General features: G+C 36.9%; 2 protein-coding genes across 3 annotated transcripts in view; one reads left to right on the forward strand and one right to left on the reverse strand.

Moving 5' to 3' along the window:
- nme7 (NME/NM23 family member 7) overlaps positions 1-222 on the reverse strand; it is a 212,231-nt gene extending 212,009 nt beyond the window's left edge. Inside the window, exon 1 of the mRNA XM_039745178.1 lies at positions 147-222. Within this exon, the coding sequence (XP_039601112.1) occupies positions 147-149 (3 nt within the window). The 5' untranslated portion in view covers positions 150-222. The remainder of the gene's footprint in view (positions 1-146) is intronic.
- A 223-nt stretch (positions 223-445) lies between these two features.
- On the forward strand, positions 446-25,421 carry blzf1 (basic leucine zipper nuclear factor 1). 2 transcript variants are annotated; one of them, XM_039745181.1, is made up of 8 exons: positions 446-526; positions 4,686-4,846; positions 5,616-5,668; positions 10,783-11,219; positions 12,280-12,479; positions 14,666-14,794; positions 22,279-22,498; positions 23,078-25,421. In XM_039745181.1, the coding sequence occupies exons 3-8, from the start codon at positions 5,647-5,649 to the stop codon at positions 23,261-23,263; spliced, it is 1,194 nt and encodes a 397-aa protein (XP_039601115.1). In that variant the 5' UTR covers positions 446-526; positions 4,686-4,846; positions 5,616-5,646; the 3' UTR covers positions 23,264-25,421. The 2 variants fall into 2 exon arrangements, with proteins under 2 accessions (XP_039601115.1, XP_039601117.1); XM_039745183.1 differs by having other exon boundaries at positions 5,619-5,668.
- The last annotated feature ends 278 nt before the right edge of the window (positions 25,422-25,699 follow it).

Below are 25,699 nucleotides of genomic sequence, written 5' to 3' on the forward strand. Positions count from 1 at the left end.
AAAACAAACAAAGGTCTAGGTGTTTGGCAAAAATCATCAAATCCACAAATTCCCTCGCATAGAAATACTTCATTAAAAGTGAAGACAATTGTAATATTAGCAAATGACCTCAAAACAGTGGTAAGATTGTAAAAACGTAAGCTCACCATTTCGCCTGGAGTACACGGTTGACAGGACGCTCAGCGGTTGATTCGTCAGTTTACTTCGGATAGCGGGGGTCATCACTCTTGGCAACCAGGAACTCTAATGGAACTCTCAGACAGATTTTATTGTTTAAGAAAAGAATATATTTTCCTTTATTTTAAAAGATATAATACTTAAATAATAATGTATGTATATATAAACAATAAAATACTGATAATACTATAATTAGAAGTTTTCTTTAAATCTAATAGAGTTCAAAGGTAAAGTCATCGGAAATCTCTTGTCGTCACTACCGGGTTACGTTTTGTTTAGCTGGCTGGGACCAAAGACGAAGTAACATTAGTGTGTGTACGGAAGCTGAAAATTCTACTTTTCTGTTTATGTAAGTTATATGTGTATTAAATTTGTAAGTTTTTTTCCCCCCCATCCAGTTCTCTATAGATGCAATTTTAGTGCGGTCACGGTTCAGAAAAGTGTATTTACTCTTGATAAGTTCATTCTTTTGTACGGAACTGCAAGGCAGAGTTAACTACAGTGAAATGTTAAGTGCTTTTAGAGTAAGTGGATTATATTTAAAAATTCGAAGATTAGTAAAACAGCAAAATGATGCGCTGCTTCTTTCTGGAAATTTGAAGTTGCAAGTGAGGTGAGATCGTAAAATGAAAGGTTAATAATTGTTTAGTATGTGTATTTAATTTTTATTTCTTTTGAGTTTATTTTCTGATTAGTACGGTTGTAGTTTATAAATTGCATTTATCGCTGCACGATTTCGTCTTAAGGTAAATTTAAGTCACGCTGCGTTAGGCTAGCAGACAAAAGAAACAAACCCCCTTCACAGGAAAGGGCTTTTTGGTCATTGTCTAAGTTCATCTATGAGTTAATCTATAGACATTTGTTGATAGAATGTAGAAACACTGCTTCTGTTTTTATGAAAGCCTCAGTATCTTTTTCAGTTATAGCAAATGATGGAAAATATTGGATGTAATGTTACTGTTGACATCAATTCTTGTGTGTACATAGAAAAAGGATTATATTTAAAATATAGTCATTCAAAACCCTCGTGCACTCACTCTCTCGCTGAGACAATCTGTGAAATGTGATCTACAGTGGGTACGGAAAGTATTCAGACCCCCTTCAATTTTTCACTCTTTGTTATATTGCAGCCATTTGCTAAAACCATTTAAATTATTTTTTTCACTCATTAGTTTACACACAGCACCCCATATTGACAGACAAAAAAAAGAATTTTTGAAATTGTTGCAGATTTAATAAAAAAGAAAAACTGAAATATCACATGGTCCTAAGTATTCAGACCCTTTGCTCAGTATTTAGTAGAAGCACCCTTTTGAGCTAATACAGCCATGAGTCTTCTTGGGAAAGATGCAACAATTTTTCACACCTGGATTTGGTGATCCTCTGCCATTCCTCCTTGCAGATCCTCTCCAGTTCTGTCAGGTTGGATGGTAAACGTTGGTGGACAGCCATTTTTAGGTCTCTCCAGAGATGCTCAATTGGGTTTAAGTCAGGGCTCTGGCTGGGCCATTCAAGAACAGTCACAGAGTTGTTGTGAAGCCACTCCTTCGTTATTTTAGCTGTGTGCTTAGGGTCAATGTCTTGTTGGAGGGTAAACCTTCGGCCCGGTCTGAGGTCCTTAGCACTCTGGAGAAGGTTTTTGTCCAGGATATCCCTGTACTTAGCCGCATTCATCTTTCCCTCGATTGCAACCACAAGTGATGAGCAGTGCCTGGTTGTCCCCACACATACCGCTTAGAATTAAGGCCAAAAAGTTCTATCTTGGTCTCATCAGACCAGAGAATCTTATTTCTCACCATCTCAGTCCTTCAGGTGTCTTTTAGCAAACTCCAAGATAGAACTTTTTGGCCTTAATTCGAAGCGGTATGTGTGGAGACAACCAGGCACTGCTCATCACTTATCCAATACAGTCCCCACAGTGAAGCATGGTGGTGGCAGCATCATGCTGTGGGGGTGTTTTTCAGCTGCAGGGACAGGATAACTGGTTGCAATCGAGGGAAAGATGAATGCGGCCAAGTACAGGGATATCCTGGACAAAAACCTTCTCCAGAGTGCTAAGGACCTCAGACTGGGCCGAAGGTTTACCTTCCAACAAGACAATGACCCTAAGCACACAGCTAAAATAACGAAGGAGTGGCTTCACAACAACTCTGTGACTGTTCTTGAATGGCCCAGCCAGAGCCCTGACTTAAACCCAATTGAGCATCTCTGTAGAGACCTAAAAATGGCTGTCCACCAACGTTTACCATCCAACCTGACAGAACTGGAGAGGATCTGCAAGGAGGAATGGCAGAGGATCCAAATACTGAGCAAAGGGTCTGAATACTTAGGACCATGTGATATTTCAGTTTTTCTTTTTTAATAAATCTGCAACAATTTCAAAAATTCTTTTTTGTCTGTCAATATGGGGTGCTGTGTGTACATTAATGAGGGAAAAAAATCATTTAAATGATTTTAGCAAATGGCTGCAATATAACAAAGAGTGAAAAATTGAAGGGGGTCTGAATACTTTCCGTACCCACTGTAGTTCAGCTTGGCATATAAGAGATGACTGGGAAGTGAAAACTCTTATTGAAATAAATATTGATGACAGTAATTTTGTACATTTGAGCTACCAGATTAATATACATGTCATTAATGGTTCAATGCTCTAATTGTCAAGAGTTTATATTATATTTGCAAACACGGTTTCTGGCCTAATGTAAAAGTAACTCATGCATACTGTATATATTGAGGTATAATTGAATTTTCACAATAGATAGATAAATATCCACATACAGCTGTTTGAAAGGCTTTTTCCTGTGTCCAAACAGAGCAGAACTCGGAGGATGTAGTAGAAAAATGAACACTTGATGCCTTGGATAAATCAGATTTTTATCTTGAGATATTATGGAAGGGAGAACACACTCTATTCTTTACTTTCACTTGAAAGATTATAGTGGTTAGTTATTAGGGTTTCAGGAAAACTCTTCCCTTATATTTTCTTTTTACAGATTAGTGACTGATACTGAAAGCCAATTCATGATTCCTGCAGTGCTCAGTTGAGCTTTTTCATAGTTTAAAGATAGTTGGAATTGTTCCTTTTAGTTGTTTGTTTCTTTGCGATATCTGGAGTATCGTAAAATGGGTTTAGCCATCATTGACAACTGTAGGTCTGGCAACGTGCAAAAAGTATACATCTGAGGTCGGCTGCAATTTAGTAGCATGAAAAGCAGCATGCTTTCATTTGGTCATGATGGAGAAGTTCAGAAAGATGAAAAAAACATTTTTCCCCTCAATAACTGGCTTGTCAAAGTTACAATAATAGTAAAATTAATCTCAAACTATTTTTAATACTGTATACTGTATTGCAGTTCTGAAACTTTATTGAACGTAAGAAAGCAGGGGCCCAAGCATACCCATTGATTTACATTTTCTGTTGATTCATGATGGACAGCCAATGGTCCACTGCAAATTAATTACATGTGGCTGAACCATGAAGTAATAGTATTTCAAAAATATTTTAAGTTGATTATATAATTCAGATCATTTTGGGTTATTCCTATATAAGAACTCTTCACTGAAACAGGTTGGTGCAGTTTTACAAATCCAAAATAATAAGGGAAATCTATGTAAGCAATCAGCATTTGAGTATACAGTTGAATAATAAGGGATGCTTTCCTAACAGAAATTCAAATCAAGGTTATTGGTTGCCATTTATTTTGCATTTTACTGAAATTAGATTTAAAGTAGCAGTTTACAGATCTATTCTTCTGTGCATTGCATATGCATTTAGTAAAGTAAGCAGTGGATAGATATATACTTTATTAATCCCAAGGGGAAATTCACATACTCCAGCAGCATACTGATAAAGAACAATATTAAATTAAAGATTGATAACAATGAAGGTATAACAGACAGACAATGACTTTGTATAATGTTAGCTTTTACCCCCCCCGGGTGGAATTGAAGAGTTGCATAGTGTGGGGGAGGAACAATCTCCTCAGTCTGTCAGTGGAGCAGGACAGTGACAGTAGTCTGTCGCTGAAGCAGCTCCTCTGACTGGAGATGATACTGTTCAGTGGATGCAGTGGATTCTCCATGATTGACAGGAGCCTGCACAGTGCCTGTCGCTCTGCCACTGATGTCAAACTGTCCAGCTCTGTGCCTACAAATGATTCTTATGCACAGGATAGCACTAATGTCATGCACCATAGGTGATATTTAAAGAGTACTTCCAAAACCCCTAGTATGTAAAACCAGTTAATACTCATAATGAGAAAAAAAGCAAGCTGACCATAGGAACCTATGTTGAATTTTGTCTATATGGTCTAGTGTGTGCATTTTTTTTTTTTCGAAAACTGTTTTATTAGAAAAATGTGTCTTATGTTTGCTATGATTTAATGATACTTCATCCAAAATTCTTAACTAAAATTTACAGTGTTTTGCAAAATTTGAAAGGTGGTAACAATTTGCTGCATTACAAATTGTAATTAGAAATTTTGTCTCGGTATGTATTTATATTGCAGATATATGCTCAAGAAGAAAATTGTTAAAGAGCTTGTTATGTGTCTCAAAAAAATATTAAATGTCATCAAGTAAAATCCGGAATAAGCATTTGGTCTCCATGCAATGGTAATTTGCTTCAATCATCTTCATTAATTCCTGTGGCAGTCAGTTTTGAGAATTGGTAAGAACAATTTCTTTTCTGTTCCTTTTTGGCATATTCTCCACGTCCTTAAGAAGCCTTGATTTGTAAACCGCTGCATGTATTGCCAGAGAGTACAAATGAGGCAAAATATTTCAAACCTTTGCCTACCAATCCAGTGACCTTAGGTTGAGTCCTGGCCTGTGCATTGTCTCTGGTTTTAGCAAGTTTTCCCATGTCTGTGTGGGTTTCTCAGTTTCTTCATCCATCCAGAATGTGTATTTTTAGAGGAGTTGTGCACTGTGGTGGATTTGCATCTTGTCCACAGTCCATACCTTGTGTCCAGTTGTACCTGGAGTAAGCATAGGCATCCCATGTAACTGTTTTTCTGAATTCTTTTTTTTTTTTTTGACATTTGCTCGTGGTTCTTGTTTTGTATTGTGTTCTGAGTTCTTTGACATTCCAGTCCACCAAATGTCATCTTTTTCTAAGTGCATTTTTAGTTTTATTTATAAATTGATTGTTAAACAATGCTAAATTTCTCACTATCAAAAGTGATTGAAGCCTTTTAACAGGTTAATTTATTACATATTTTCATTAAAATGTTTAGTATATAAGTATTATACATTGCAAGCTCTGTAATGGTCCAAAATGTAGTTACTAATGGTACTACAGCAGGAAGAAGTTTGCCAAATCAAAGCAAGAGCATTTTGGTTTTCAAGCCTTTATCAAATATATGTTACATAGGATCTAAGTTTGTGTTTGTGTTGTGAATGAACAAATAAGTGTTTAATTTTTCCTTTTGTTTCAGCAGAAAAACAAATTTATAGAGAAATTGAATAATGTCTGTTACAAATGTGAAAGGTGAGTGGAAGAAATAAAGATGCTCTTAAAAACTGTCATGTTTTAACACACAATTTACTATTTAATTTCATTCTCTTCTAGCAAATTGAAGAATAACATTTCAAGAAAATGTTTTATTTCATCTCTAGATGCATAATTATGAGGTTGAAATGTATTCCATTACCATAGGCAGTGGGCAGAAAACAACATCCTGGGATAGGCTGTTTGTTCACTACATGGAACATTATATACATGACATATTTATATAGCATGTTTTCATGCAAGATATGTATCTTAAAGAGCTGTAGAAGAAGTTAAGACAAAATTAAAGTTATAAAGACTTGAGTGTCCACATTCCTTCCAACATCAAAGGTGGCCACGGTGTACTGTGATCAGTTGGCAGTAGTACCAGAAAACCAAAAAAAAGTAGAGGTCAGTAATGGGTGCAGATCTATACAAGATATGAAATTGCAGTACACATTGTCTATTAGAACTGATACACAATAAAACACAGGAATGAAAAAGACCAGTATTTAGAGAGGTTTTTAAACTGAACTATGGTATTAACCTGGGATATTCCACATTTTTAGTGCATAATGGTTAAAGGCCATCTCACCACTTCTACTGTGGTTAGGTCTTGGAATGATAAGCAATCCAGTTGTTTTTGAGGGTCTGAGATTACAGTTGAGAATGGAAGGGGTCAGGCAATCCAAAATATAAGAAGAGGGAAGATTATTCAGAGCTTCTCGGTACTCAAATGTGGCACTTGGTGCCACGGCCCAAATGCCAAGTTGTTTTGCCTGCCTAAGGTAAAGTCATCCCTGATGGAGGATCACAGGAATCGTGGGAAAGAGGGGTCCTTTCATCGGATTAGTGCTGTTTCAGCTGTGGAATGACCAAATGAGGCAGGCAGCTTGATGGGTGAGGTCTCCAGGACTCAATCCAAAACAAATCCAAATCAAATTATGTGATATCATCTACTGCTAAATTCTACTCTGTACTTCTAAAATTTTTATTTTTAAACTGTATTGAGGATTAATTCTAATTTGTGTATTGTATTGTATTGACCCCCTTCTTTTTGACACCCACTGCATGCCCAACCTACCTGGAAAGGGGTCTCTCTTTGAACTGCCTTTCCCAAGGTTTCTTCCATTTTTCCCTACAAGGGTTTTTTTGGGAGTTTTTTCTTGTCTTCTTAGAGAGTCAAGGCTGGGGGGCTGTCAAGAGGCAGGGCCTGTTAAAGCCCATTCTGGCACTTCTTGTGTGATTTTGGGCTATACAAAAAAAAAATTGTATTGTATACAATTAGGGGTATTTTAAAATTAATTCCAGAGGACATTGGTAACCAATGTAACACAAAGATGTTCTCAGATATTCGATTACTGCCTAAAATGTAGCTGTAGTTGATTTATATCTTTATTAGGTAGTCCTTATTAGGAATGCATTACACTGACTAGTCAGCTAAAAGCAAGTGTGTTTTTTTTTTTTTCTGTCCCTAAATTTTGAAATATTTTAAGAGGGCTGACCTTTGCATTGCTTCCTAAATGGGGGGGAAGCAGTCATAGTAGTATAGTTAATACGTGATTTGAAGTTTAGATCCAAGCTTTCATTTTTTTCCTTGTTTAGCTTAAAGAAATTACTACTCACTCCATTCTGTAATATTAGCTCACACTTTGGTAATTTAGAAATGCTATTCTACTTAGCAGGTAGTTCTTCTGGTTGTGGGAAAACTCTTCCAAAAATGGGGACAGTGTGCAATTTCTTACCTTGCATCAACTAATTCATTATATAATTTATAAAAAAACCCAATTTCCACATGGGGACAAATAAATCTCCGTCTGTCCATCCTTCCATCTATTTTATAATATAAATACCTGCCTTACAAAAATAGCTGCAGAATTTAGATAAGCTAATATCATTCTTATTAATACAAAAAAGTCGTTAGCAAATACAAAGCCTACTTTGAAGCCTACTGTATACAAGGGAGATGGTAACTTTAAGAATATATATTTTTAGATGTCCAAGTGGGTTAAATTTAAAAAAAGATAGAGGGCAGTGCTGACATGTTGCCATTTTAGTAGGTTTCCACATTGAAACTGACATGTTTCAGAATTGTGGAGAACTTACCAAAACTTACAAGAGAAGAAGGAGTCATCAGAATAGAAAAACATTTTTGTGTGTGGTTTAGAGGCAGTGGCATTGTTAAAAGTCAGTTTAGTGAATAGTAAGCAACAAACTGCAAGGGTGTGCATGAATTACGTAAGAGATCAGATGCAGGGTTCATCTTATAGTTTTAATTAATGTAAAGCATTCTTTTTTTGTATTTTCAAAGAGGATGGTTTAGTAATTTTACATTTTTAGAAGACAAAAAGGATCTCTTAACATGATTCTTTTACTGAGAGCGAAATCGGCAACTTACATTGCTAAGAAGACATTTTTTGTACATACTCAACTAGTGGCAAGTAAGGGATCTTGCAGAGTGAAAGAAGTCTCATCCATCCATCAATTTTCTGTACTTGCTTACCCAGAGAATGGGTCATGGGGAATCTGGGGCCAAAGCAGGAAGAATCTATGCATAAAGTTCCAGTCCATCACAAAGTGACTGCCCACACTTGCACACTTGGGCCAATTTAAAAATGCAAATTCAGCTGACCTGCATAGGAAGAACATGCATACTCCATGCAGGGAGCACCTAGGACATGAGCCCTCCTTGTTACTGCCACTGTACCGCCCTGTTTCCGAGAGGAGGTTTTAGCTCCTTGGAAATATGTTCTTTTGTACTGCAGCGTTTTAATGAACCTGTATTTAAATAATTATAAATTATAATGGCGATATCCCTCTCTTAATAACACACCCCCAGGTGAAAGAAGTAGGAAATGGAATTGTTTGAAAGATTAATAATGAGCAACACAAATAAAATACTTTGGCTTAAATGGGATATACTGTATTTAGTAAGTGTGAGTATATTTTATGTTTATATCAGAATAGTAACATTTTTAAGTAGTATGAAAACCGTACACTAAAGTTTGTTATAAAAATGCTTACGTGAACTGGCACACAATATAATAAATGAGCTGAAAGAGTTGAATGAGGAGTTTAACACTAAGTATTGAAGCAAACATTCACTTAAACCATGATACACTGTATTTTAATTTCAAAAAGTTCAGTTTTATGTGATCTGCTGTGGCAACCCCTAACAGAAGCAGCCGAAAGAAGATGATTCATTAATAACAAACTTTTTAATCCGTGAGCTTGCAGTATGTAGATTTACCTGGAGCAGTGTTAGGAGTGTAAAAGAATTAAAAGAAGTAAATATAGTGCATATTATAATATGTAGAGCACATGTAATGATACTTAAAATAACTAGGGGGCTCTGCCCACGCTCGCTTCACTGGCCAATGCCAGCTACTTCATGGCTCTGCTACTCATGTTTCTTTCCGTGATAAGTGTGTTATTCGTGATAATTATCTCTAAGGCAGTAATCAGGAATTCCAGCCTTAGTCATATCTGTTAAATTAACAAAAGCTTTAGGAAATTTCTTTAAACACTTTTTTTCTTTTGAGTCCCAACATACTGAATTTTTAAAATTAGGTCCGTGAGATGTGTTTAATGACTTTGTACCATAATTCAGGATAGGTTTCTCTGCTTTGAATTTCAGACAAACCGATATATATCATCAGAAGTTAATAATTTATTTTGCAAAGTAACCAATAAATTCTTGTGAGGCAAACCCCGTTTTTCAAATTCGATCGTGTAAATGTATGCTCTGATTTGACCAAACACTGATTCGAGTTCTTTCAATAAACCTAAGACTTTCTGATAAAGCAATCTACTTACGAAAGTCGGAAAATCCAGAGCCAAAGTAGCCGGTGGCATTGTTCTCAAGAATTGACCAATTTCTGGCCACTGTGGATTGCAAGTCATTGTAATAAATAAATCTGGCTGACCGATAGTTCGGGATATTACCATTGCATCATGATATAACTACTCTTGGACTACCTTGATATAATCATGGTAATATTACTGCTTTACCTACTTTAAATTTGTCTGAACTATTGATATTTGAATTTTGAACTTGATCAGTGATACCTTGCATATGTTCTGTTCTAAGTTTTGCTTGATTCGATTTAATAAAGAACAGATGATTCGCTTCAACTTTTAGGTACACATTAATAATGTAATGTTGCGATAGACGTTGAGATGACAGAAGTGGGTTAAATATATTGGGTCTTATAACTAATATTGACCCAAAATATTGCGTAGGTTTTATTCGTTTAATCAAATTTGTGTGTTTCATATTATACAATCATCCTGTTTTGCCATCAGGGAAAACAAAGGAAGGAGTAAAGGATCAGAATGAGGCAATTTATTAGACAGAAACGATGAATCGTGCTGTACTTTGAGATAAACACGAATATCAACTCTGTCTTTTGATATCTCTGTCTTTTGAAAACTATTATCACTGACAGTTCGTTACATATTGGTTTATTATAATTGCAAGCTTGATCTTTCGGATTCATATAGAAATCCAAGAAAACTTCTTTGTCCGTCTTTTGCAGATAGATTTCGTGTAAAGTGCGATATTTTTGAACGTATGGTAGGTTTTCAATTCCACTTGGGTCCGGGCTGATTATTACTTTCCTTATATTCCGAATTTGCACTTATATTATATTATTATTCTTTTTTGAATTCTTTTCTCTAATGCACTTTTGGGCCTCTTTTCGACGCACTGCCCTTTCTTCTTCGCTTAGTCGTTGACGTGTCATCTAGAACATATAAAATTATTGTCCAGAAAAGGACTACAACAAAGGAAATAGATTGTATGTATAAAAATACTTGACAGAAATGTTTCTTTAAAGGATGAAACTGATGACTTTTCATAAACGACTTAAAATGAGGAAAATGTAAAAGTTTATAAGAGCTGAGAATGCAGGAAGCGTGTCTGACAAAAAACATTCACACGAATAAGAGGTGAGAGGATCGTGGCTGTGGGCCGTTATCCGGACGTGGTTGAGACCAGCTTGGCAATAGTCTTGTCTCATTTCAAGATTTTCTTTTATAGTAGAAATATTTAAAGCTGTGTAGTACATAACCCAGTACCATTATAAGATAATGACTATTGTCCTTGTTTCTAGCTTTGGCCACTGTGCCACTGCGTAGTGATGGGGATGGCATGGAGATGGATGAGCCCTCCAAATCCCCAGAAACAAATACAGATCCTTTCATCAGAAGTAGTCCTGTGCAAGCAAAATTAAGAAGTAAATCTTCCACTCCCCAGAATCCTGGAGTCCTTCATCTGGGCAAGATACAGAAAGAATCATCGATGGAGGTGGAAGCAATTCGCATAGTAGTTCCCAGGGCTGCCATCTCACATGTTGTTCCAGTAAAGGGTACTAAGATAGTAGACACAGCAAGCAATCAAAAGGTAGAGAGTACTGTCCAACAAGAAGTACCAGATGCCCGTCGAGAAAATGTTGAACTGAAAGCAACTATTGAAAAATTGCAGAATTCAGAGCGGAGACTTCTACAGGACAAGGAGGGGCTTTGTAATCAACTCAGAGTTCAGACAGAGGTAAGACAAGATTAAAACCAAGTATCTCTGAATGATACTTCATTTTTTTTTTCCACCTAGTTATTGAAGGTGGGTCAAGATTCTTTCAAGAATGTGTAATTACAATATTGTCTCTGACATTTCATCCTGGTTCCAAGTCATTTATTATGAGTAGCAAAATGTGAAAGTCGTTTTAGCAGCCAATATGGAATAGAGAATGCTAGAACAAGGACATGGGCACTATAAGAAAGCTAAACAGTATACACAAATCGGTTACAATGTTTCTTCTTTACAAATTCACAGCTATGTAATAGATTAATTCAGTTTTCTTTGAAATTAGATGCCACAAATATCTTTCACCAAAGGAGTTAGTGCTTATGGATTACTGCAGCTTGAATTGGAGATTAAGAAATCACTTGTCCAATGGTATTGAAAGTAAAGATGGTCCCAGTTTCTTCTGTGTTGTATTCCTTCAGATTGTCATGAGATACCTTTTCTGAGTGTCACATATTTTGAGAGATCTCAGATCAAATCTGAGTATTATATAGAGCTTATGGCTATACTGTTAAGTTTGTGTTGCAGTGAGACGTTCTTTGCAAATACAATCCAGGCTCTGACTAGATATTTTGTTGGATTAATTTGGTTATTAGGAAAAGATGGGTGAATAATGAATGACAAGTATCGGCTCATCTGTATTATCTATGTAATTGGAAAATTAGTTACAGTGAGAGAATTATCCTTCAGGTATAACTCTACTAATGTGCACCGCTTTTTGTCATTGCTTTCCATGTACGGATTTTGGGGCCTTTTTAATGCCTGAAGTGAGTAATGTGTCTTAAAAAATTAAGCACTAATTTACAGATATTCCAAACTCTTCCTAAAATCCTTGTTGTATTCATGAGTGTATATGGTATATTTTGGATAGTTTGTATATTAAACAGATTTTAGCCACCAATGTAATGAGATAACTATTAAATTATGGGTTTTTTCCCCCCTATCCCTTCTTTTTTGGTGGGTGGTGATGCATGGATAATGATCATTTTAAAGACAAGAACAAAATAAAATGTAATATCTCCTTCAGGTTAATCGTGAGCTGAAGAAGCTGCTGGTAGCATCTGTTGGTGATGACTTGCAGTATCATTTTGAGAGACTGTCCCGTGAAAAAAGCCAACTCATTCTAGAAAATGAAACACTTTGCAGAAATTTTGCTCAAATTTCTGAGCAACTTGAGCGTATGACAATTCAGTGTGATGTGTGGCGCAGCAAGTTCCTAGCAAGCAGGTAACTTAAATATTTTTTTTCTAAAAAATGTACTTGATTAAAGTTACTTCCGCATCAATTCAATTCTGAATGGGCTAGGAGTATTTGCTAATTGTAGGTATCAATTGTCAGTGAGTCACATTATTTTGGCGCTAAGTTCAACCTACAAAATACTAAACTGCTGCTTTTTTTATTTATATATATTATTTATTTATATATATATACAGTAATCCCTCCTCGATCGCGGGGGTTGCGTTCCAGAACCCTCCGCGATAGACGAAAATCCGCGAAGTAGAAACCATATGTTTGTGTAGTTATTTTATATATTTTAAGCCCTTATAAACTCTCCCACACTGTTAACATTATTAGAGCCCTCTAGACATGAAATAACACCCTTTAGTCAAAAGTTTAAACTGTTCTCTATGACAAGACAGAGATGACAGTTCTTTCTCACAATTAAAAGAATGCAAATAGATCTTCTCTTCAGGAGCAGAGAATTTAAGAGGGAGAGAGAGAGCTCGCAAAGAAAAGCAAACAATCAAAAAATCAATACTTGTGCTTTTAAGTTTGCCGGCGTTTGCCTCTGTGCAAACAGCCCCTCTGCTCACATCTCCGTCAGGCGCAGAGAACGTCAGAGAGAGCGAGATTAAAGCAACAATCAAAAAATCAATACATGTGCTTTTAAATATGCGAGCACCTCAATAAAGCGGCATTTTTTAGAGGAGCGTCAGTATCTTTTAAGCAAACAGCACCTCTGCTCACAGCCCCTCCGTCAGGCAGAGAATGTCAGAGAGGGTGAGATAGAGGCAGAGACAAGCAAACAAGCTCCGCGCGGGATGCATATCTTATAGCATTGAGGAGTTAATATGTAATACATGCTCTGATTGGGTAGCTTCTAAGCCATCCGCCAATAGCGTCCCTTGTATGAAATCAACAGGGCAAACAAACTGAGGAAGCGTGTAGCATAAATTAAAAGACCCACTGTCTGCAGAAATCCGCGAACCAGCGAAAAATCTGTGATATATATATTTAGATGTGCTTACATTTAAAATCCGCGATAGAGTGAAACCGCGATATAGCGAGGGATTACTCTATATATATATATATTACTATATATATATATATATATATATATATATATATATAATAAATATATAAATAAAATTGATGCCGATCACCAATTTTCAATAACTAGAAATGGGCATTTGTGTAGCATAATCTCTAACATCCTCATCAAGAAGATGCAAGGCTAACAAGTTTACATGTAAAAGGACAAATTTGGCTATTAAGCTAACAAGGGCAAATTCTTCATTATCTATTATTTTTCTAATTAAAAATGTGATCTGCAGTATTAAAGACAAGGTCTCTCACTGTTCATATTCAGACAAGAAGTGCACATTCTGAACTTAGCTTTTGTAAATTTCTACTGAACTTCTCCCTTTCTTGCAAAGTTCAACTGGATGGTCTCCTCAGATTTTTTTTCTCATTGTATTTCTTCACATTCTTTAATTTAAAAGCCAATATTCCAGTCTTCTCTCTTTTTTTTTTTTTTTTTTTTTTAAGTCTTTTTGGTTGTCCTATGTTTACAGGACATTCTGGCTGCAAAACAACTCGTGTGCCTCCTCAGCTACCAGAATACTTTGCCTAAATGAGCACTAAAACTACTGTAAAAATTAGAAAAGCAGACAGTGAAACAATTGTTTGAGATCAGCCGTGTTACCAATCACCCAACTAGTCATTTGTAATGAAAATCAGCCGATTTTAGCTCATTGGCCAATCAATCAAAGCAACACTACTAAAAACAGATTTTTAATCTTGACCACTGCTTAGTACAGCCCTAATTTGTTATGTATACATTCTGTGAACACCATTTCCATTCTTTTTTTTTTCTTAAATAGAAGATTGTCTATTATAGAATTTGCTTGTCCTGTGCAATTAAGTTATGTGATTGTTATGAAACTTGATGATACGTCTTCATAGATAACATACTGATATCTCGATTTAGTGATATGTCTAGTAATAAATCCCTTTTCATATTGCAGACTTGTTTGTATATTGACATTAATGCATCAGTTTGCAATTAGACACAATTTGAAGTAATGGTTTGACTACTGTGATGTGATGTATAGAGTGGGGGGATTGTGAGAGAGAAAAAAATGTTGGAGAATTCTTAATGTTGATCCATATGAATTTGATTTCTGCACTAGAGTGATGGCTGAAGAGTTAACCAGTGCCAGAGCAACACTTCAGCGCCAAACGAGGGAGGCTCAAGGAGCAATTCAGGATTTGCTTAATGAACGACAGGAGTTTTCACAGCATATGCTTGAGACCCACAGGTACTTTCAATAATTCCCTTAAAATACTTCAAGTTGTTTTTCAGATGTATTCTGAGCACCTTAATCTGTACAAAGATGCATTATCTGCAGCTAAATCTGCTTATTATAAATCATGCCTAATAGTAACAAAAGTTTTTTTTTCATTATTAATAGCATTCTGGCACCTCCTCGTGTGATGTTATTCTTGACCTTTTTTAAAACCAAAATCTATACTAATAAAAGGCAAAGCCCTCACTGACTGACTGACTCACTCACTCATCACTAATTCTCCAACTTCCCGTGTAGGTAGAAGGCTGAAATTTGGCAGGCTCATTCCTTACAGCTTCCTTACAAAAGTTGGGCAGGTTTCATTTCAAAATTCTACGCGTAATGGTCATAACTGGAAGCTATTTTTCCCCATTTACTGTAATGGAGTTGCGCTCGAAAGCCGTGGGGGAGTTTCGTGTGACATCATCACGCCTCTCACGTAATCATGTGATCTGACTATCAACGCAGTACGTAGAAAACCAGGAAGAGCTCCAAAAAGCGCTGAAGAAAACATGCATTATATAATTGAGAAGGCAGTGAAACAATAAGAACCGAGCGAGTGACATATACAACCATATTCATGAGTGCTGCTACTTCGGAAACAAAGCACGGTGTAAACCTAAAGTTTAAATTAAGTTCATAGACAGGCTGCCGCTGGCGTTTGTTATGCCCACGGGTAATGTGGGATACAAGTTTAATGAGCGGATGCAGGATATGAACAAGAGTTTTGATCACTTTGTAACAAAGTTAAAATTGCAGGTGAAGGGCTGTGCTTATGCAAATTCCAAAAGGCTGTCCTTGTGGGGGATTGTCAGTTAAGGCGGGTGGGGGAGTCACGTCATCATCTCCCCTCCCATTCACCTAATTTCGCTCTGAGCTGAGCTCCGCAGCTAACGTGGTCTTGAGGAACCAACTTTGTGACGCTGCCACCAAATACTCACAGAAAAATCTACAAGTTAATACACACGCTGTCTCTATAGAGTTTCTCCACACCGAATCCTTCAGGCACTACTTACAAAAGGTTACATTAACAATCGTGTTACGTTATTTTTAAAATGTTTCCTTTTCTTAGCACAAGCACAGCTGAGAAGCTTCGATGTATGTGCTCCATAACGTTAAAAATAATGCATTTAATCACACTTTGCATTACAAGCAAAGGGGAACTTCTGTCAATGCATGATTTCCTGGTACGCCGATTACATTGATCAGCGCTTCCCGATTCATTTTACCCTCGCACCCCCTTGGTTTGAGAAGAAGTATGAAAAAATATGAGGTTAACACAGAAAAACAGATCACCAATTGAAGCTTTATGAATAATCGATTCACCATCAATAATTGTTTTGGTAAAGCCAAATCTTCCTTCCATTTTATCATTTTTCCACCACTAGCCATGATTAAATGAACGGTAAAAAAGTAAGAGCGAAGCGAGGGTGACTTATTCAGGCAGGCAGGCGACCACTCAATAGCTCGAATTTGGGTATAAGTGGGTTCTATTTAGTCGCCAGAAATATCTTTGGTAAGAATGGAAGTTGAATTTAGTCTTTAAATTTCTATGGTAGAGAAAAAGTTATGCAATGATGACTAAATTTAACTATATAAAGTCAAAACTTGTATTTATAAAGTCATTCCCGAATATGTAAAGTCAAAACTTGATTATATAAAGTCACTGTCGGAATAAAGTCAAAACTTGAATATATAAAGTCAGCGTCTGAATATATAAAGTCAGCGCTGGAATATCAATCCTTTTCCCAACCCGTTCAATCCGACCACAGGGTCACGGGGGGTCTGCTGGAGCCAATCCCGGCCAACACTGGGCGCAAGGCAGGAACCAATCCTGGGCAGGGCACATGCATCATTTTCAAAACATTAACCGAACAGTGTTTTTTTTTTTTAATTTATTTTTCTGAATACGTTTTTGTTAACTTATTTCAGTTTTTTAGTTTACTAAAAATGTTCCCGAGTTGTTTCAATCAATATATTTTGACTTTGACTTTATATATTCAGGAATGAGTTTATATACTCTGACACTGACTTTATATATTCAGATTTTGACTTTAGATATTCCAGCGATGACTTTATATATTCAACTTTTGACTTTATATACAGTGGTGTGAAAAACTATTTGCCCCCTTCCTGATTTCTTATTCTTTTGCATGTTTGTCACACAAAATGTTTCTGATCATCAAACACATTTAACCATTAGTCAAATATAACACAAGTAAACACAAAATGCGGTTTTTAAATGATGGTTTTTATTATTTAGGGAGAAAAAAAACCCATATAAATGGCCCACCCTGTATATGTATGTATGTGTGTATGTATGTGTGTATGTATGTATGTATGTATGTATATATATATATATATATATATATATATATATATATATATATATATATATATATATATATATATATATATATATATATATATTCACTGCTCACAAAAATTAAAGGAACACTTTTTTTATTGGGCCTGGCATGAAACCTGTTTTATAATTTTCTGGTTGGTTAAGCAGCTGAGGTCATTGTTAATTACTTTCAGCTGTATTGGTGTTCATGGACTTAACGACAGGTGCACTAAAGTGGCAACAATTAGAAAACCCTCAAAACAGGACTGGTTTTACATGTGGAGGTCATTTCAAGTTTCTCCCTCTAGATCTTTTTTGGCTGGTTTTCCTCGTGCTAGTTTTGGCTTGAGTAATTATCTCTACTGGCAGCATGAGGCGATTCCTTAACCCTACAGAAGTTGCGCAGGTTGTCCAACTTCTCCAGGATGGCACATGCACACGTGCTGCAGCAAGAAGGTTTAATGTGTCTCCCAGCACAATCTCCAGAACATGGAGGAGATTTCAGGAGAATGGCTGTTATTCTCAGAGAGCTGGACAGGACCGATACCTGCTCCTTTGTGCAAGGCGAAACAGGCTGAGCACTGCTCGTGCCCTACAGAATGACCTCCAGAGGGCCACTGGTGTGAATGTCTCTACCCAAACAATCAGGAACAGACTTCATGAAGATGGCCTGAGGGCCCGACGTCCTGTAGTGGGCCCTGTGCTCACTGCCCAGCACCGTGGAGCTCGACTGGCATTTGCTCAAGAACACCAGAATTTGCAAGTCTGCCACTGGCGCCCTGTACTTTTACAGGCGAGCAGGTTCACCCTGAGCAGCTGTGATAGGCGTGAAAGAGTCTGGAGAAGACAAGGAGAACGATATGCTGCCTGCAACGTCGTTCAACATGACAGGTTTGGTGGTGGGTCAGTGATGGTCTGGGGAGGCATATCCATGGAGGGACGCACAGACATCTACTGCGTAGGAAATGGTGCTCTGACTGCCATAAGGTATCGAGATGAAATCCTTGAACCCATTGTCAGACCCTACGCTGGTGCAGTAGGTCCTGGTTTCCTCCTAATGCACGACAATGCCCGGCCTCATGTGGCAAGAGTATGCAGGCAGTACCTGGAGGATGAAGGAATTGAAACAATTGAATGGCCTTCACGATCCCCTGACTTAAACCCAATAGAACATCTGTGGGACATTATGTTTCGGTCCATTAGGCGCCGCCAGGTTGCTCCTCAGACTGTACAACAGCTCAGGGATGCCCTCATACAGATCTGGGAGGAAATGCCGCAAGACACCATCCGTCGTCTCATTAGGAGCATGCCCCAACGTTGTCAAGCATGCATACAAGCTCGTGGGGGCCACACAAGATACTGAAAAGCATTCTGAGTAGCAGAAATTACGTTTTTGAAAAAATGGACTAGCCTGCCACATCTTCATTTCAACTCTGATTTTAGGGTGTCTACACAATTGAGCCCTCTGTAGGCAGAAAACTTTTATTTCCATTTCCATTTTATTTCCATATACATATATATGTATGTATATATATATAGAGAGAGAGAGATATGACAGCAACACTCATATCAATGACAAAACAATTACATTAACAATCATATTATGTTATTTTTAAAATTTTTCCTTTTCTTTTTCATAACTTCTTTGACACACTACTTTTCCACTGCGAAGCGCAGGTATTTTGCTAGTTTATAATATTCATCAACAGCTAGTGTCTTCAATATGTACACCATACAATTATTATTTAAATATTTCAACTGAACCTCCTTTTACTTATCTATGAGCTTGTGAATTGCCCACTGAAACTGGTAAAAGCCTGACTGATTTCACTTTCTTCACTTATAACTGATATTATTCTGTCAACTCCAAGTTCTGGTTTTGTTCCTTTATCCCTTAAATTGGCTATAATAACTCAGATTTTAAAGAAATCAAATGTACCATTCTTGAAAAAGTAGTTGCAGCTTAATGCTCATCTCACAGATAACAACCTAAAGTGCATCCGGAAAGTATTCACAGCACATCACTCTTTCCACATTTTGTTGTTACAGCCTTATTCCAAAATGGATTAAATAAATTTTTTTCCTCAGAATTCTACACACACCACCACATAATGACAATGTGAAAAAAAGAATACTTGAGATTTTTGCAAATGTATAAAAAATAAAAAAATTGAGAAAGCACATGTACATAAGTATTCACAGCCTTTGCCATGAAGCTAAAAATTGAGCTCAGGTGCATCCTGTTTCCCCTGATCATCCTTGAGATGTTTCTGCAGCTTAATTGGGGTCCACCTGTGGTAGATTCAGTTGATTGGACATGATTTGGAAAGGCACACACCTGTCTATATAAGGTCCCAAAGTTGACAGTTCATGTCGGAGCACAAACCAAGCATGAAGTCAAAGAAATTGTTTGTAGACCTCCGATTGTCTCGAGGCACAAATCTGGGGAAGGTTACAGAAAAATTTCTGCTGCTTTGAAGGTCCCAATGAGCACAGTGGCCTCCATCATCCGTAAGTGGAAGAAGTTCAAAACCACCAGAACTCTTCCTACAGCTAGCCGGCCCTCTAAACTGAGCGATCGGGGGAGAAGGGCCTTAGTCAGGGAGTTGACCAAGAACCCGATGGTCACTCTGTTAGATCTCCCGAGGTCCTCTGTGGAGAGATGAGAACCTTCCAGAAGGACAACAATCTCTGCAGCAATCCACCAATCAGCCCTGTATGGTAGAGTGGCCAGACGGAAGCCACTTCTTAGTAAAAGGCACATGGCAGCCCGCCTGGAGTTTGCTAAAAGACACCTGAAGGACTCTCAGACCATGAGAAACAAAATTCTCTGGTCTGATGAGACAAAGATTGAACTCTTTGGTGTGAATGCCAGGCATCACGTTTGGAAGAAACCAGGCACCGCTCATCACCAGGCCAATACCATCCCTACAGTGAAGCATTGTGGTGGCAGCATCATGCTGTGGGGATGTTTTTCAGCGGCAGGAACTGGGAGACTCGTCAGGATAAAGGGAAAGATGACTGCAGCCATGTACAGAGACATCCTGGATGAAAACCTGCTCCAGAGTGCTCTTGACCTCAGACTGGGGCGACAGTTCATCTTTCAGCAGGACAACGACCCTAAGCACACAGCCAAGATATCAAAGGAGTGGCTTCAGGACAACTCTGTGAATGTCCTTGAGTGGCCCAGACTTGAATCTGATTGAACATCTCTGGAGAGATCTTAAAATGGCTGTGCACCGACGCTTCCCATCTAACCTGATGGAGCTTGAGAGGTGCTGCAAAGAGGAATGGGTGAAACTGGCCAAGGATAGGTGTGCCAAGCTTGTGGCATCATATTCAAAAAGACTTGAGGCTGTAATTGCTGCCAAAGGTGCATCGACAAAGTGTTGAGCAAAGGCTGTGAATACTTATGTACATGTGATTTCTCAGTTTTTTTATTTTTAATAAATTTGCAAAAACCTTTAAGTAAACTTTTTTGACATTGTCATTATGGGGTGTTGTGTGTAGAATTCTGAGGTAAAAAGTGAATTGAATCCATTTTGGAATAAGGCTATAACATAACAAAATGTGGGAAAAAGTGAGAGGTTCTCCTCATTGGCTCCAAGTCTGGTTTCTCAAAATCTTAACAGTTTTTTTTCTTTTTATAACTTACCTCAGTCTACCCCTCCCAACAGGTTGTTTGGGGGTTATCTTTGATAGTACTCTGTATTTTGAATCCCATATCAGTAATGTTACACGGTCATCTTTTTCTCATCTCCGTAGCAATGTACACCTGTGACCCTCCCTTACACTAAATAGCACCACTGTCCTTACTCGCATGTTGGTCACTTCCCACATTAATTATTGTAATTCTCTTCGGTCTCCCGCATAAGCTTCTCCATAAAGTCCAGCATGTTCAGAAATTGGCTGCCTTTATTATACCTCAGACCTCTTCCATATAACTTGTTACTCCATCTCTTAACACTAGAATTCCTGAAGCCTGCGAAAAAAGTCGTAATCCTGGGCCACCTTAAATTCCTTCGCACCTTTCCATGAGCGCCTTTAGTTTTGCAAAGGTGTCGATCAGCACAAGCAGCCTGCTATCCCATTCTCCACCGACAGAACTGAAGTCCGTTGCAAAATTCTCAGAGCTCAAGTGTGTTTATCTGGGTGTGGGTGCCTGGAGTTGTATTTGGTAAATAATATGTCATTATTTGGAATACATACATTTCATGCGTGTTCCGTGTCTACAATGATCTGTGTAAATGTAGGATGACAGGAAATGAGAGGCAAGAAATGCTGAACACATACCTAAAATAGAAACTTTTCCCATTTGATACTAATAACAATGTGAAGTGTTTGATGTGTGGAGACTTTAGTCCAAATATCAAATAAACATGTGTGCCTTTATTCAAGAATATAACCAAAGAAAAATCATTCAATTTGCATGTTGCTGTCAATGAGTTGCAAACCCAAGTTCAAATGTCAATATTATAAAGCCATTTCTAGACAAAGGCAGAACCGTAACAACAGACAGCTTCTTCACAGCGCTTTCGCTGGCTCATAGATTCCTGCACCGCAACACAACTCTGTTTGGTGCCATTAAGTACAATGGGACTTCCACCTGCAGCTGAAGTCACTTCAGTATGCAAGCAATTTCCCACGCTATGGTTTAGATCTGGTAGCGCTGTGCTGACGGTGTATAAAGAGTAAATAAGTGTTTTTACATCATGCTGTAAAAACAATTTGCATATTTTAAGAAATGTCAAGTAAAAAATGATTATTTACAGTGCACACATTAAATGACACCTGTGCAACAATCCTTATGTTTACTAAGTTAAAATATCTGAAAGGTATTACGCTATGGTAAATTTTTCCTAGAATTTCTCCCAAAGCAGAATTTATTAATTCTGGGGGATGTGTCCGCATAATTTAGAGAAAAGACAGGAACTAATAATAATAATTACCCATATCGTGATGTGTGGGCATTTCGGTCACTTTTATCCTGGCCTGCAGATACAAAGCAAAATCAGAATGTGAACATTTGGAACTTTTATTATCAAGGGCAGAACTTTATAGCAGTTATATATTAAGGAACTTAAGTAATAACAATGTCTTTAATTTTCAGGTTATTAGAAGAACTGTTAGTTTCGTTGCAGTGGGGCAGACAACAGACGTATTACCCTAGTGCTTTGCCCTTCTCTACTGGTGAGATTGCTGTGGCTAATGAGAAGCTGGCCAAAGCGATCAACTCTCACCTTCTGGGAAATGTGGGCCCAAGCACCGCAACTAAGGTGTCTCAAACACCTGAAATATGTAATACTCCAGCTGAAAAAATGGCAGGAAAGGTATGCACCTTTTACTTTCATGCAGGTCTACCATGATACCCTAATGGCAGCTGTCAAATATTTTCACCTTGTCATCATAGACGCTTACTGCTGCATTCTGAAAACAAATTATTCTATTTGTAGTGTCTACCATGGTCTGTTGAATGTGATCAGTATTATAAAATCACAGTTATTATCAAATGTTTGTACACAATCTATTGATTTTATAATCACTAGAATGATTTCTTCTAGTGTCCTGAAAAAATGCCAAAAAGTTTGCACCGAACAAAATATTAACAAGATGAAAAGAAATTTAAGTACATTTTAAAGTGAGCTAGGCATGACAATAAAGCACATATTGCCTCATCTGTGTAGAAGAAAGACAAACATAAACAGAACTAGTGAAGTTAGTGCACTGAGCAGACCTTAGGAATTACAATTTGTGTCCTTAACCGGTTCTTAGAATTATACATTTTGCTTTCTGTGCATTAATACCTGGCCAATGTTCTTGTTGTTTATTTTGAACTGGATGATGTGTTATTACATTTTGCAATGAATGATTTTTTTTTCATCTTTTTTTTTTTTTTGGTTTCTTTTCAGGTGCTCAGGATCTTAGATCCTACTTCATGTATTGAGGACAACACTGACATTTCATTATCTGAATCTTCAACTAGTCAGCTGCTTTCTAACAAAAAAAGTATCGGTCGATTTCATCCATATACAAGATATGAAAACATTACCTTTAACTGTTGCAATCATTGCAGTGGGGAGCTGATAGTTCAGTGAACACTTCCTTTTTATCTGTAAATTTTACAGCTTGCTTGGATTAGCGAAAAAAGGCCTTTTTTTATTTTATGTTTTTTAAAGGTACCAACTTTTATTACACTAGGAGAATTTAATGGCAACAATGTTACATTGACTTAAAGTATTTAATAGAAAGGCAGACGTCTGTTGCAGTATTATATGGAAAGGCATATTTAAATAAGTATTTTCTTGTTTATAAAATTGAAATTATAGATGATATTCACAACTTGCTTCTTGATTAAACTGGGAGCAAGAATATTTTTTAGCCCTAATGCTAGGCTGTTGGCACCAAAACGTACATCGTCCTGGCAGAAGTTTAAAATACCTGATCATGTTACGGGTATTTGTGTAGCATAATCTTGTATCAAATGCATTGATTTGTTGTCCGAGTTGATTATACCTCCTCCACTTGCTTTACATTCTTGTTAACCTACCTCCTGGTTTTGAAAAGGTATTGTTGCAATAGCATGAGTAGAAGCTCCAGATTTTAATCTTAAGGGTTTTCTTTGATTTTGAATCTTAGCATAGCTAACCCTTTTGCTGTTCTAATGTGACTGTGTGTTTCAGTGATAAAATGTATCTTGATAAACTGTAGTTGTACATACTACAGATTCTTCAAGTACAAATATTTAAATGGTGTGCTTTTTAATTGATTCAAGTCACACCAAGTTCACTGCAGATCAGAAACTGGGCTGAAGTTGAAAAGGAGTGAGGAAACTTGAAACGATCACATAATAAAGGTAATGCATCAAATGAGAGGTTTTTTGGAATTGGAGCTGCTATCAGATGTGCCCCGCTGCTTCACCCAAAATATTATGAGACCAAAGAACTGCGCAGGAAAAATCTCGCCTGTAGAATACAGCTGCTGGGCAGCATGGTGTCTTGGAAATCTTATAAAGAAGCCCAATCAAGGGTATTACAACCATTTTAAAAATTGGTAATTACCACTGCAGTGAAATATTACCTTGGTGGTCTCAATCATATAATCTATTTAAACAGTTTCTCATCAGAAGGCATGGAGAGGATATTTTAGGAGAAGAACAAAAGAACTGAAAACTGAATGAACCAGCATGTGGAATTACTCTGTTGACTGGAATTGCTTAACCGAAATAACAAAGGTCCAGTTACTTTGTAGTACTAGAGCAATACATTCTAAAATATAATATACTGAGAAAATGTAAAGATGCATAAACCTGGTCCTTCTGTATTTGGTGGAGAAACACCTTAAGTATTAAGTTTACGTAACAATCTTATTTTGTCATCATAAAAACTGTGCTGAGCATGAAAGCAAAGACATACTGTATGTTATTTTTATTTTATGTTCTATACTCCTGGTATTTTACATTTAATAAAAATGTAAAATAAAAATACTTTATCAGTGCTAAATCATATATACATTAATTGGAAATAACGAAGGAGCAGCATTTAGGGACACTTATTACATATACTTTACTGAAACACTTTTGAATTTCTATCAGTGCATTTTTAAAGACTTCATAAGTAATATTCTTATGGTTCATAAATATCAGAGAATAATGTCCAAAAACAACATGCATAGATCAGATAAAATGTTTTTGAAAGATATTACAGTACCCAATAATTCTTGTGCGTTTCATTTCTTGTACAGCACAGTATTTTCTCAGCATCATGTTAAAATCTACACTGTGAATCAAACTGAAAAAGAGTATTTGAGTCCTGGACGTGTGTTTCTTCGTTGCACCAGGAGTACATTTTAAAGCTTGTGAATAATGCCTCTCCCACACACTGTTAACCATTTCTGGAAATGTGTAGTTACATGCATTATCCTTGTATAAACAAATAAAGTTTTCTTTGCAATTGGTTTTAGTTTAAAAAGTAAATCTATTTTCAAAGTTTTTTGGCATAATGTAATTTATATATTTATAATTAAAAATGGCAATAAATTGTACTGTTGTTAGTTGTTTTTATGAATAAAGGGGACTTTTTTTTCTAGTGACCTTGTGTTTGAGAAAAAAAAAAAAAATAAGTACACTTTTTATTGGTTTCAGTAAAATCTCAGATTTGGTGTTGAATCAGCAGAAGTATAATTACAATTAGGCATATTTCATGAAAAAATACTTAAGTATAAGACTGAATAAGACTGAATATTAATTTTATTCCCCAAAAAAAAAAAAACTATAGCTGTGTAGAGGAAAGCTACTGAAAAGGTTTAGTAAAACTATTTAGCACACATATTTAGGGGTGGCGAACTCCAGGCCTCGAGTGCCGCAGTGGCTGCAGGTTTTCATTCTTACCATCATCTTAATTAGTGACCAGTTTTTGCTGCTGATTACTTGTTTTAATTAAGTTAACTCAGGCCCCATAGTTGTTTCTTTTTCTTTAATTAGCAGCCAAACAATAATAAAACACAAAACAAGCCACCACATGACCAGCTCCCCT

This window comes from Polypterus senegalus, chromosome 2 (assembly GCF_016835505.1).
Source record: "Polypterus senegalus isolate Bchr_013 chromosome 2, ASM1683550v1, whole genome shotgun sequence".
Taxonomy (NCBI): Eukaryota; Metazoa; Chordata; class Cladistia; order Polypteriformes; family Polypteridae; genus Polypterus; species Polypterus senegalus.